Consider the following 14,398-nt stretch of genomic DNA (forward strand, 5'->3'; position numbering starts at 1 on the left):
CAGCTGCCTCCTGGTTCGCCGCACCTGGGCGGGGTTGCCGGCGTCCGCCATGGGAGCCTATCTCCTTTCTCGCGTGTGACGACACAGAGATGGGGGAAAGGGGAAAAGCAATGCAGGAGAACGTGTGGAGAAGATTGGGTTCGAAGAGATAAGGCCGGCTGGGGAGCGGTGGATGGGCCCACAAGACACGTGTCCAGTCCAACGCGCGGCTTACGTTTGTTTGTTTTTATCCGGATGAAAACAAACGTTTTCCTTTTGCTTTGCAATGAACCAATGAAGCTATGATTACATCCGTACATCCATGTAGAGAGGCATAACCATTTTAACTACTCTAATATAAAAACATAAATAGCCCGCCATGACCACTGCTACCATAAGTAACAAGTTGTTAGGGCATCTCCAACGTTCCCCCCAAATCGCCATATACGTCCGAGCGCAGTTGTCCAGACCTCGCAAGCCATTCAATAACAACCATATCGATTCGTGGAGTAGTCCGAATCGCAATTTTTCCATAAACCAGAACCAAACGAGGGCGAGGGGCTTTGAGGGAGTTTGGACACGAGTCACGTAGAACTCCAAGACCCCGGCCCCACCCAAAGCTGAAGCGGAGCCGACGCTTTTGTAGTTGGATGCACTATTTCCGCAACAAAATCCTCCAGTCTCCTCTTCCATGCCGCTGCTCTCCACCCAATTTCCGCCCTTTTTCGTCACGAGGGCCGATCATCCCCACTTGTCATATATATAGTATGAAAATAATGTGGGAGTGTTTTTTCATGCATAGAATCATTCATCTTGACAACAATGGTCAGTGGGCAATAATCAAACAACTTGAGAGGAGATGAAAGCAACTTTGATGAACAATCATTTCACTAACAAAAAATAAAAGAAGGCATACAATTGAGGAATTGAACAAACAAATTTTCCTTCCATTTAAATCCAATTATAATGACATCTTCGTATATACACCAAATACAGCTGGCGCAATTCATCGATAGATGAACTCACGAATACACAAACAACCAGTTGAATGAAGCTACTTCAGAGAACATTCAAGCTAGTAACTGTAGTTACAAGGTCTATCACTCTAGCTTGTGTTTGATGTCCAGCTTGTGTCTGCACATAGGGCAGATGTCCCTGTTCTGGAGGACGCCCTCCAGGCACGCGCCATGGAAGACGTGCGGCTTGCCGCGGCACCCGGGCCACGCGGCGAGGTCGTCGCCCTCCAGCAGCTGCAAGCAGACAGGGCAATCCTCCCCAGCGACGTCTACCCTCCTCCGCTTTGCCGGCCGCTCGTCTGCGTTTCTGCCTCTATCGTCATCGCCGGCTAATTCGCCTTCCGTGCCGCACCGTACCGGCCCCGGCAAGGGCAACTGCATGCCGATGAAGCGCCCGGGCCACGGGTCCGCCACCATGCTTTCCAGCGCGGCGTACATGTGCCCCATGCTCGCCGGCGTGTAGTCCGCCCGCCGGAGGATGCCGACGTCCACGAACACCTCGACGCGCCTTGCTCCCGGCGGGACGCTCACCTGCGACGCCAAGATGGACCATAGCTCCTGGAGCTGCTTGGTGATCTCCTCGAGTTTCTTGCTCGAGATATCGGGGTATATGAGCAGGCCCAGAGACGATCCGGCCCACGCCAGCGACCTCGCCGTGTGGTCGCCGGTGGCGATGAACCGGAGCTGGTGCTCCGTCGTCCTCCCTCGCCGTTCCACGCCGTCCGGTGATGCCCTGAAGCGGGTGTAGCGGTAGAGCACCAAGATGTGCTTGCTGTCGTCTCCTCCTTCGCTCTCCACGGCGGCGACTCGCATGAAGCCGAGCGTCCTCCCGGCGCAGGCGAACCGCGGCGCCGAACCTCCAACGAGTTGCCCCTCGGGGACGAACTTCCTACGGTGCAGCGTCTGTAGAATGCCTAGCGTCACGTCATCGTCGGCGCTGGCCGCTTGTCCGTCGACCTCACCGTCGCTCTCCTCCTCATCCTCCTCCTCCTCGCTGCTGCTGCCATCTTCCTCGTCTTCCGAATCGACCGAGTATTCATCCTCGGGCTCGCTGTTGTCGTCATCGTCATCTTCGTTCTCCAACCCCTCGCACAGCGGCGGCGGAGGAAGAACGTGATCGTTAAAGCGACCCTCGAAGCGAACGGCGACCGCCTCGTCACCGGCGGGATCGCCTCCATCTCCATGCCGCCTCACGCGAGAGCAGAAGAAATCGCTTTGCATCACCAGCACCGGCCTCGGCAGCTCCACGCGGGGCCCCTCGGATGACAGCGATGCGAGCGCGAGGGTCCCGCTGGCGGTCTTGACGTAGGCTTCCACGACGACGCTCCGGCCGCTGGGCGGGCCGACGAGGGAGACGCTGGTGACGGCGCCGCGGCGGCCGTCCAGCACGCAAGACCTCACGGCTTCGCCGCCCTTGACGTCCATGGACCAGCAAAGGGTGGCCATGACGGATTACTCTGGTATAATCGTGATTACCCAGAGTTAAGCAAAGCGTGATCCTCTGCTTATATGGATGGATCCCAGTTACGTAGGATTGCACTAGGATTTGGCTCGGAGTCCATTTCGATGGACGATCGAGTTGCCGGGGAAAGCCGTCCGATCCCATCTAAATCAGTTTTGGTTCGTCTGATCGTCGTAGCAGAATAATCCGAAGTGCTCCACAATTTATTTTCCCGTCATTGTCAGAGAATTTCCTCTTGCGCGTATGGCGATACTCTCTCGTAGGAAATGTTTGTAGCGATTCAAACACATCCATGCAGCAAAATGATTTGTGTCAAGCTTCTAAATCAAGGGCGAAGCGACCGGTATATTAACTTTGGGGGTCAACCGATATGAATATAACATATTATTTTCTCACACATCTTTCGATATAGACCAAAATATCGATCGATATGGCTGATATCTGACCCGATATGTGCATTGATATAGACTAATACATACAGTAGTAGATGACAACAAGTCTTTCTTAGAAACAGTGAAAATAAGTTTAGGTATTTACAACTTCATTGATCGATCAAGGATATGTGTTTATAATATTCTGAAAAATGCATATGTAATTTATTGTTATTAATCCCTGATCAAGGATTTTGTAAATCTTTGTCAAATAGTTTCTTAATAAGCGAGTAAATAAACTAGTAATCTAAATCAGTTTTGCTAAAGCACATCTAGATGTGCCATAAGTATTGCACATCTAAGTCCTATATCATTGATCTTATGTTGAGATTCGTGTGGATATTTTCTTTTTCTTTTTTCTTTTCCTCTTCATACTTGATTCACTCACTTAGATGTGCAATAAGTAGGGCACATCTAGATGTGCCCTAGACATTCCCAATCTAAATTTATTATGTTGACGCGTTGACATCCTACTCTCTTTTCTTTTTTACTAAAAGACATGTTTTGAACAAGAATATGGTTATTTTTTGGATATGTTTATGATATAACTACATATCACCAAATAACTGATATCCGTTATGCTGGTGGCAAACCGATACGAACCCGATATTCTATATTTCAAACCTTGATTTGTGTATTCAACAAAAACCCACTAGTCAAAGCAAAATAGGTAAGAAAATTTGCCATAACATAAAGAAAAACTTGCAGCATGGAGACAAAGCATTTGCAGTGGACCTCCAGAATCATTGCAACATATCATCTATGTGCTTCCAATTGAAAAAAGAGCTTTGATGTATTGCATGTTGAAATGATGTATGCATCATGGATATCTTAAAATCACTAACCAGCTAATGATTTTGTAGAGCCGGCCTCGCCAGTTGGGATCATGGGCATCCAATTTGGCTCATCGAATCCCCGTCGGTGCCGTATCCGGGGTTTAGCATGGTGAAAAACCTTCGGATCGATCTTCCCGTGGTCGTGTGCCATGGCGGTGTAACGATCTTTGCTGGCCTCTCCACCTGCAGTGATGAAGAAGGGCGGAGGAAGAGGGCATGAGCAGTACGGGCATGGCAGCAACAATAGATCATCACTGTGGAGAACAAAGAATGTGCATGTTGCTTAGCAGAGAGAGAGAGAGAGAGAGAGAGAGAGAGAGAGAGAGGCGCTGCACACACGCATGCCACGCATCAGATCTATCCAATTGAATGATCGAGGGTGGGGTGGGAGTCTTTTCCCTCTTCTAGACATAAGAGCGGGAGAACCTAGTTGGTGGGTACCCTTGTTGGGTGGGCGTGGACGCATCATCAGCTTGCAACATGGCAGTTGTGTAGCCAGCGAAGGTGGCGTGCTCCAATTGGTTTTCCTCCAACCACCTTGCTGCTACAAACCCAATGTAGATTTGTGGGGATCGCCAGTGTAGGAGTTTGTAGCAAGTAGCAAATTTTTTCTCAGTGCGAAACCAAGGTATCAATCCGTCGACGTAACTGCATTCTTGCAACGGTAGTTATTTTCAACAACACAATTAAAACTTCAATTGTGTCCGCAACAGAGCTAACAAGGGTGTCAACCTTGCTAGTCTTGCTAGTTGCACAAGGTAATTAAGAGGCAACTTGTTTTTTTTGCGAGGAATTAAGAGGCAACTTGGTAGATAATACTTTTGTATTTTAAATAATAAAACAAAACAGAAAATAAAAAGACATGCAAAATTTGTTGGAAGGTGATTTTTATGCTAAAAACTGAACCGCGGCTCATAGGTTCACCAAGTGCATCTCTCCAATACATAAAAGTGCGGCAAGTAATATAATCATGTGGAGAAAACGCAGAATGAAATTTTTCACGCTCATGTTAAACATACGGATGTGTTGATTCTACATAGGCAGTACGTCCAAATATATTAGACTGAGATACCCTTTGCATCTTATAGCAAAATAGCATGTCCCTTAGATCGAGATCCCTCTGCACCATCTGAACTTTAAGTGTAAAACCATGTAATTACTGTAAGCAAGATGATATATTGTTAGTTATGAGATCCAAATGAATAATCTAATAAACCTTTATCCTCAATGGCAACAATTCAATACAAGCGTTTCCAGTTTCTGATACTGTGCTAGTTTATTTGCAAGATTGAACTTGAGTAATGCACATCTCTCCGACTACTGAGTACTTATCTAGATTGGCCAAGAATAAACAAGCAACCGGAAGAAATATACATCTATAGGTTAAATATAAAGGCACCATGAATATAAATATAAAAATAATAATTCATCACATGATCTACAACACTGCTAAAAATACATCAGACGGTGGCACCTCGGCTCAAAGAACCGGATCTGCCCTTCATACCAGCCGAAGGATTTGAATCTTCTGTTACACGGTACAAATTGACATCATGCACGACCAGAATATATTACAACACACAGGGTACATGGGTACGATATTAGAACTCTTAGCGAGGCAAAGACGGCACTACACGCTTTACAGGAAATGGAAGCTACTCTCGCTTGAATGGAATAGCTCTCTCACGCGAGATTGAGCCGGCTTGTTTTTCTGGGTTTTTTTTTCCGCGAGCAAACACCTCACTGGTTCGTTCCAACTTTGAGATCGTTGCTTCACATGTTTCATTCGCTCCGATAGTTTCTTTGTGTCTTTGTTTCTTTTTTTTATTTCTTTGTTCTTTTCCTGTTTACTTTGGCTTTTTTTTCTTTTTTTTCACCGGTTTCTTCATTTCTTTATTTGTTTTTATGGGTGTTTTATATTTTCATTATTTTCATATCGTTTTTCTTCATTTTTCACGCTTCTTACCTAGTTTTTCAGTTTTTTCATGAGTTTCTCCATTTTCTCTTGTGTTCTTTGTTTTTTGTCGGTTTTCACTGGGTTTTTTTCGTTTTTCTTCTTCTTCTCTTCAGTTTTTTCTTTTCTCGGTTTTCCTGATTTCTCTTGTTTCTTTTTTCACTTTATTTTTTTGGTTTCTCTCAGTTTTTATTACACATTCAACACTTCTCATATTCATCAGACAAAAATTATATGCATGTTTAACATTTTAAATACACGATTTTACCTTTTTTTATACATTTTTGGTATAGATCTAATACATTTTTCGAAAATGTTTAATTTTTTTCAAATACAAGTTTAATATTTTTTGAATACATGATCAACATGTTTCCTGACATTTTAACATTTTTCAAATGCTTCTTTAATATTTTTAAATAAAATATTGACATTTATTGAATACATGTTCAAGATTTTTTCTATACACGTTTAACTTTTTTTCAAATGCTTGGTTAACTTTTTTTAATACATGGTCAACATTATTTTCGATACACATTTAACATTTTTCAAATGACTGATCAACATTTTTCCAAATGCAAGATTAACATTTTCTGAATACATGGTCAACATTTTTTCTATACACATTTAACAGTTTCCAAACTCTTCATTAACATTTTTTAAATACTTGTTCAATATTTTTTAAATACCTGATTAACATTTTAAAATTCATGATCAACTTTTTTCACAGACATTGTATATATTTTATATACTTTTTTGGTATACATGGTTAACATTTTTTCGAAGAACATTTAACATTTTTCAAACGCTTGATTACCTTTTTAAAAGTACTTGTTTAACATTTTTATAAATGATTGATTAATGTTTTTGAAATACATAATGGTTTTTTTCACACACTTTGTATATTTTTTGTATACATTTTTGGTATACATGGTCAACATTTTTCTATACATATTTAACATGTTTCAAATGCATGGTTAACATTTTCAAAACATGATGTAAAATATAATTTTATAATATATCAGCTCTGTAAAGAAATATAAGGGCGTTTAGATCACTACTTTAATGATCTAAGTGCTCTTATATTTCTTTACGAAGGGAGCATATGTTTATAGTTTTTGGAAGTGTAAACAAAAGTTAAATAACAAATAAATCCAAAAATGAAAAAAGTGAAAAAATAATAGAAAGAATGAGGATGTGACCTCCAGCGCACCTGGGCCTGCCCACCTCGCACTGCCCTTGACATGAGGGTTCCCTTCGTCTCACTATAAGCGAGACATAGGGGCGCCCCAACGTTGGAGACAAATGAAGAGGAGTGATGCTTCTGTTAGTTTTTATGCACTGATTTTTTTCTGTTATTTTTGATGATTGCACAAGCTGTCCCAGTATTTGCTATGACTACTTTCAACATACCAAAGAAAAATTTGGAAGGTATACATGATGCTATAGTTGGATATTGGTGGGGTGATGATCAAGATAAGAAACGGATGCACTAGATGGCGTGGTGGACATTGTGCATACCTAAATTAAGTTGAGGTATGGGCTTCCGTCACTTACATTGTTTTAATGTAGCCATGCTTGCAAAGCAATGCTGGAGGTTGTTAAGAGAGTCCGGATTCCTTATGTTCTTCTATCCCAAGGACGGAATATTTTCCTGATGGGATTCTTTTGAAAGCTAAACTGAAAAGTGGATCATCATTCACATGAAAAAAATATTATGTCGGGTCTTGAAGCTTTCCAGGAGGGCTATATATGGAGGGTTGGGGATGGAACACAAATTGATATCTGGAGTGATAACTGGTTACGACCAGTAAATTCTAGTCTACGAGTTTTAACTCCTAAAGGTAGGAATTTAGTGCAAAAAGTTTGTGATCTGATCAATCCAGTCTTGGGTCAATGGGATGAGGAGCTCGTTAGGGATATTTTTGGCCAATTGATGTTGAATCTATACTGTCAATTCCGCTAGTGGATGATTGTGAGTATTTTGTTGCATGTCACAATTGAAAAACATGCATATTTTTAGTAAAATCGTCCTACTATGGTGAGTGGAACCGTAAGTTTAGAAGAAGTTAAGCCAGTGATCATGACACTGGACGAGCAGGAGATAGGGAGGTTTGGAGGAATTTATGGGCATCTACTGTGGCACCAAAAGTGTAAGTTTTTGGCTGGAGAGCACTGAAAGAATCTATCCTGTGTGTGGGTATATTAGCACGTAGACACGCCGTTCATTCGAGTCAATGCCCTTTTCGGTCCACTGGGATATGAAGATTTGAAGCATATCCTTTTTTACTTGTACTAGAGCAAGGTGCATTTGGAAGGAATTAGGAGTAAAAGAAGAGGTAGAAGTGTCTTTGTGTGCCGACATATCTAGAGCCGTTGTGTCGGAGGAGCTTTTAAAAAACAACCATTCAGCGCCCTCATGCCAAGAAGTTCGCATACAAGAGCTAGTTCTAAATACCGCTTGGTATATTTGGTGGGAGAGTAGTGAAGCAACACATGGAGAGAAGCTCCAGCCAATCAAACGATCTATGATGTCAACTAGTATTTTATCACTTAATTATATTAGAAGCGGGAAGAAAAAAAAGCTCAAAGGCCTTGAGTGAGATGGCATAAACCCCATGAAGGGATGTGCATGGTGAATGTGGATGCTTCTTTCAATCAGAAAACCCATGTGACCCCTTCAGGCGGGGTGGTGATTAGACTCTAATGAAGGATTTGTGGCCCCTTGATGCTTCAGAATTTAAGGAGCACCGGATGTACTTATGGTTGAAGCTACTGCTGTTCGAGATGGTGTAAGATTTGCTCAGCAAATGGGGCATTACAAGGTTATTCTTTAGTCCGACAATGAGCAGGTAATGTCGACTCTTATCTCAAGGGTTTTTTTTTGTGACTGCAAGTTCAGCAATTTTCCATGGCTGCATGCTACATGCAAGTGCCTTTGACTATATTTCCTATGAGTTATGCCCTAAGGAAGCAAATGTGGCAGCACATGAGATAGCTAGATCGTTTTTGTTTTATTTACATTTTTTTACCATGATCAATGAACCCCCTACATTTCTCAAGCAGTGGCTTATAAATAATGTGACGATTTTTGATAAGAAATAAAAAGCCCTCGGGCTTGTTGGTAAAAAACAAGAGAGCGATTTGGCTGCTACCTGGGCCAACATGCTAATTGGGCGGCTACCATGCTACGATGCTACACTACTATGGACCTTAAGGCTTGCCGCTGGCCGATTAGTGACAGCAACTGGTAGAGAAATTTCTAAAAAAAAGCAACTGGTTGAGGAGCGCTCTTTTAGGAGCCTCCGCAACGATGCCACATATCATGCTTTGAGTGCTCCCGCCAAAAATAAAATATTTTTATGCACGCATTTTTAGCTTTTTAGATGATTTTTTTGGGGGAGAGGGCTCAACTTTTCGGTTATCTACCGGTCTTTCTTAGCTTTTCGAAAAGAAATTGCATGAAAAACTGTATTTTTTTCCATGAAGGCATGGTTTTTCTTTCGCGAGGCACGGACATGCCTCTGAAAATGGGAAAAACAAGTTTTTTTTCTTCCATGACAGGCATGGCTTTGTTTTTGCGAGAGGCACGGCTGTGCCTCTCGAAAACGAAAAAGAAACGTGTTTTCTTTTCTTTTTCTTTCATAAGAAGTACGGTTTTACTTATGTGAGAGGCACAGTTTTGCTTCCGCAAGAGGCACGGCCATGCAACTCGGAAACGGCTTTCGGAATGGGAAAAAACGTGCTCCCGTTTTGTTTTTTCATCTAGTTTTTTTTTGTCAAAACCTATCAACAGGGGATCTAGTTTTAAAGATCTCAACGCGAAGAATTCAACGGTGAAAACCGCTCGAAATTTGGACACACGGTTAAGAGATAAAACGTTTTGAATAAACAGATCTACGAAAAAATGGAAAACTGCCAGATTGCAACAAGTGGCGCACATGCAACACACCACTTGTCACAACCTAGGGACGGGGGAGTGATATTTGGAAGGAGTACTCCTCAATTGATGATTTCGCCGATTAGTTCAAGGAAAATCATTAAAACCAATCGGATGATTTCTCTCCATTGTGAGCCGCTTCCTCCGCGTGACACGTACCCATGTGGGCCACCCACTGCTTCACCCTCCACAAGGCCAATCTTATCTCTTCCGCAGCAGACGCCCTCCTCCACTCGTTCTTCTTCCTCTCTTTTCCCCTTTCGAATTCTTTCTTTGTCACTCTGCTTCCAGCCATGGTCGCGCCCACTCCTCTCTTCCTGCCCTCTCCCACTCGGATCCGACGAGGAGTGTTCCTGCTGCAAAGTGGCACCTCTACGCTGCCGCGACGAACACGACGACGGTAAGCTTATTGCTGAGAAGGGGGCGCCATCGGGGTTTGCAACGGCCGTGGTGCTCCAATCCACCTCGCCGGAGCAGTCGACATTCGCTGCGCCGCTGTTTGTTGTGCTGCAGCTGCAATGAAGCATCGTCAGAGCTGCGACGGGCTACCGGTGCTACGTTGGAGCACCGTCGTGCAGCTGTTCGCGCTGTAATGAAGCATCGTCAGAGCTGCAATGGGTGGCCGATGCTGCGTTGGAGCATCGCCGCGCCGATGTTGCGCTACAATGGAGCATCACCGGAGCCGCGACGAGCTGCCGGTGCTGCATTGGAGCACCACCGAAGCTGCGATGGGCCACCGGTGCTGCGTTGGAGCACCGCCGTGTCGATGTGGCGCTACAATGGAGCATCACCGAAGCTGCGACGAGCTGCTGGTGTTGCATTGGAGCACCACCGAAGCTGCGATGGGCCACCGGTGTGGCGTTGTCGTTGCTGCCCAACGATGAACTCCGTCGATGATGGGATGCGGCTCCTGCTTCCGAGCGGGGCGGCGCTGCTTCCGCGGCGAGTCGTGCTGTGGCACAACGTGTGTTTGACCGATCCAACAGTTGCGAGAAGAAAGATTGAATGGCCCGCCACCCGACTGATTTCCCGAAGAAATTAGTGGGCTGATTGGTAGCAGACGCCTTAGTTCACTGAGACTACGAGGCAATAGTGGGTGCGGCTACGTGCCGCCCGTTGTGATTACTAGCATGGGGTCGCCTACCAGAGTCGTCGCTGGGCCGGCCCAATAATCACATGGGCCACGCCACACTCACGCTACTCGTGTTTTTTTTTCTTTTTTTCCTTCCATTTTTCTTCACATTTTTTATTTTTGTTTTATTTTCTTACTATTTTTTATTTTTCGAAATAATCTATATATATATATTACAAAAAACATACTTACATAAAATTTGGAAAAATGTAATCGTGCATTTCAAAAATGCTAAAATTGTATAGGAAAATGTTAATCATGTGTACCAAAAATGTTTTGTGGCATCTCAAAAAGGTCAACATTTAAAAAAAATGTATGTGACATATTAAGAAATGTCTATATAATCTTTAGAAAATGGTCACATACATTAAAAAATGTATGTTACATTTGAAAAAATGTTCATACGTTTCAAAAATGTCAAAAATGTTTGTGTAATAAAAAAATGTTTTGTACCATTAAAAATTGTATGTGACATGTATATGAAAAATGTGTATACATTTTCAAAATGTTTAAACAATATAAAAAATATGTGTTGTTAAAAAATGTTTATTGTCATGAAGAAAATGTACAATGTGTATTTGAAAATTGTTACCTTGTATTGAAAATGTTGCTCAAACGTATTTAGAAAATGTACATAACATATTTGAAAAATGTTGAAAGTGTATCAAAAAATGTTGGGCGCGTCTAGCTGCCGGTCGGCGGCTCGTTAGCGCTCGTGAGCGGCTGGCTAAAAAGAGTAAGCGCCTGTCGCCTGGTCCAGAAAAAGGCAGCACGTCTAGTCCTTGTCATATGTGGTCTCTCCTCACGTGATGGATACCTGCATGCCACTGTATTAATGTTCCTCATGTCCGCCCTTTGTGCATTATTTTTTGGTTTTCAAAAATATAAAAAACATATCTTCTAAACCACATGTCGAAATTCAGATCCGTTTTCACCATTAAAACCCTCGCGACGTGCTCTTTAAAAGTAGATCTCGCATGGGGATGTTTCGACGAACTAGTCTTCCTGCCAACTAAATATCAATGTGTGTGCAACTAGACTAGATTGCCACGCCAACTAAGCATATGTGTGTGCCAATAGTTCTGTCAATTAAACATCAATGTGTGTGCAACTAGACTACATTGCCGCACCAACTGAGCATATATGTGCAACTAGTGTTCTGCCAACTAAACATCAATGTGTGTGCAACTAGACTAGATTGCCGCGCCAACTGAACATATATGTGTGCCAAATAGTCCTCGCAACTAAACACCAATATGTGTGCAACTAGACTATATTGCCGCGCCAACTGAGCATATGTGTGTGCAACTAGTGTCCTGCCAACTAAACATCAATGTGTGTGCAACTATACTAAATTACAAGCCAACTGAGCAACTAGTGTCCTGCCAACTAAACATCAATGTGTGTGCAACTAAACATCAAAAGTTGTCGTGGTTGCACATCTACTACTAGGTAGTTGACCAGAGCAGTAGACTAATTGCAAATCAGGTTGTCATGGTTACTAGATTGCAACCACATAGGAAGTTGAATCATGCAGCTCCAAAATTTTGTTTTGAAAAAAGTTGCACCATGTAGTACAAAAATTGCACAACACAATACTAAAATTGCACCATATAGCATCAAAAGTTGGCATCAAAAAAAATTCATCGAAACATACCCATGCGGGATCTTATTTCGAAGATCTCGTCGCGAGGGTTCCAACGTTGAAAACGGATCTAAATTCCGACGCGCGGTTAAAAAGTTATGACTTTTTGAATTGTTGTAAAAGGTAGCTAAATCAGTCACATGCGGAGAGAGAGAATGGACAAGCTATCTTTCCATCTAATTATATTTCTTGGTCCACTATACGAGAGCGCAACAGTCCAAAACGATTCTATATGATTCACCAGGTGACACCTAGACTACGTACGCACGAAAGCGAGTGGCCAGGAGCCGACCGCTCGGTTCATCAAAAAAGTGGCCGGCCGCTTTTTAGATTTTAGAAAAAATGTTTCACGTGGGCGCTAAAATTGAACATTGTGAGGGAAAGTAGACTTGTGTAGAAAAAACTGATTAAAACCGACAGAGAAACAAAAATAAAAGCAAAAAAGAAAATAATAGGAAGAAAATCATGATAGAAACAAAATAAAACCAAAGAGATAAAAAAAAAGAAAACGAGTAAAAAGCAAAGTATAACAAAGGAAAAAATAAAAACCGACGAAAACATAGAAGAAACAAAAGAAAAAAATGGAAACGAGACCAGAGAAGTAACAAAAGAAAAAAAATGGAAACCCGAGCAGAGCAAGTGACGGGGTTATACCTCAAAGGTAGGCATATACTCCAGAGCAGAGCAAGTGACGGAGTACTTAGATATGGCCCACCCTAAAGCCCAAGACAATCAAGAGTATTGTCCAAAATACAATGGGCCAAGAGAGCCACCAGCCAGGCCCAATAGAGCTATAACCAAGACGTCAAATAGTTGAGGGGAGATACTCACCGTAGGACCAAGTGCCTACATTTGTCTCAAAAAAAAAAAACCAAGTGCCTACATTCGAATTACCACCCCGTGACGGACATAACTCAACAGTCGGTCATCTGGAGGATGCCCCCCATAGGATGTCACCAACCTATCCCCTTAGGATGTCACTAACCTATGCCATTAGGATGAATCTCGTCCTTGAGATTCTGGTTGCTCGGGAAACAAATATGGACAATCCTCCTTTTCCTAGGTTGCTTATTTTTTTTGTATGGTGCTCTCATTAAACCTTGTAAAACCTTCTGACCTTACAGCGGGTAGTCCTTTCAGCCTTATCCATCATTCTGACTTGATTTCTTTTCATAGGTCAGATGCTGCATGTTACTGGTTACATGCCGGCCCCATGGGTCAGAACGAGGCAGTTTGGGAGCGATCAGTGCGATCAGAAAAAATCTTACCAGGTTGGTGTTTTATTTTTTCAAAAAGAGAAAAGCGGTGGTTTTTCTACCAAACCGACCACAATCGTGGTCGCTTTGCCCTAAATATTCGTCTGATGTTTCTTAAAAATTGACCTAGAAATAGTTGTTTGTCAGTAGTAATATATGGAGGCGCGTCTTTACTGGGTGAAAAAGTCAAGAATGTGGCAGCCTGGCAGGATGCAAACTATATATATCGAGTTGGCCTACACCTGGCGGAGGCAACAAGGCGGGCCGGCGTCTGTGATGCTGATGGCCGGCACTTTGGCGCCACGCTAGCTGCGTATTCTATTTCCATTTTAGTTTCAAGATCCGCAACAGCAACTAGGCTTACACAAGACACCTTCATTCCATTCCATTCCAGTTCCATTCACGGTCAGCAGCCCAGCACCACCACCATGGCTTCCTCTTGGAGGTACCCTCGCCGCAGCCAGGACGACGACGAGGACTATGAAGAGGAGGAGGAGGACTATGAAGAGGAGCAGGAGGATGACGACGAGGAAACAGAGGAAGGCAGCACCGAGGAGGAGAGGTCTCCAACCCCCTATAACATGGAGCTGCACTCCATGACCGCAAAGGTTACACCAACTTTGATCTCTTGAACACCTGTTCAGCTCGATCAGGATCCCTTTCTTACTGCTTCCAATTAATAAATTTTGCAGGGCATCCAACACTTGTGCTCCGAGCTCCTGGAAATAAACGAGGCCTCGCAGGAGGACT

General features: G+C 43.2%; 1 protein-coding gene across 1 annotated transcript; it reads right to left on the minus strand.

Moving 5' to 3' along the window:
* Window positions 1-1,079: 1,079 nt before the first annotated feature.
* Window positions 1,080-2,441, minus strand: LOC125531974. The gene has a single exon (XM_048696163.1). It carries the CDS (start codon window positions 2,439-2,441, stop codon window positions 1,080-1,082), a length of 1,362 nt encoding a protein of 453 aa, XP_048552120.1.
* Window positions 2,442-14,398: the final 11,957 nt, after the last annotated feature.

The sequence above is a fragment of the Triticum urartu genome, unplaced genomic scaffold (genome assembly GCF_003073215.2).
Source record: "Triticum urartu cultivar G1812 unplaced genomic scaffold, Tu2.1 TuUngrouped_contig_8641, whole genome shotgun sequence".
NCBI lineage: Eukaryota > Viridiplantae > Streptophyta > Magnoliopsida > Poales > Poaceae > Triticum > Triticum urartu.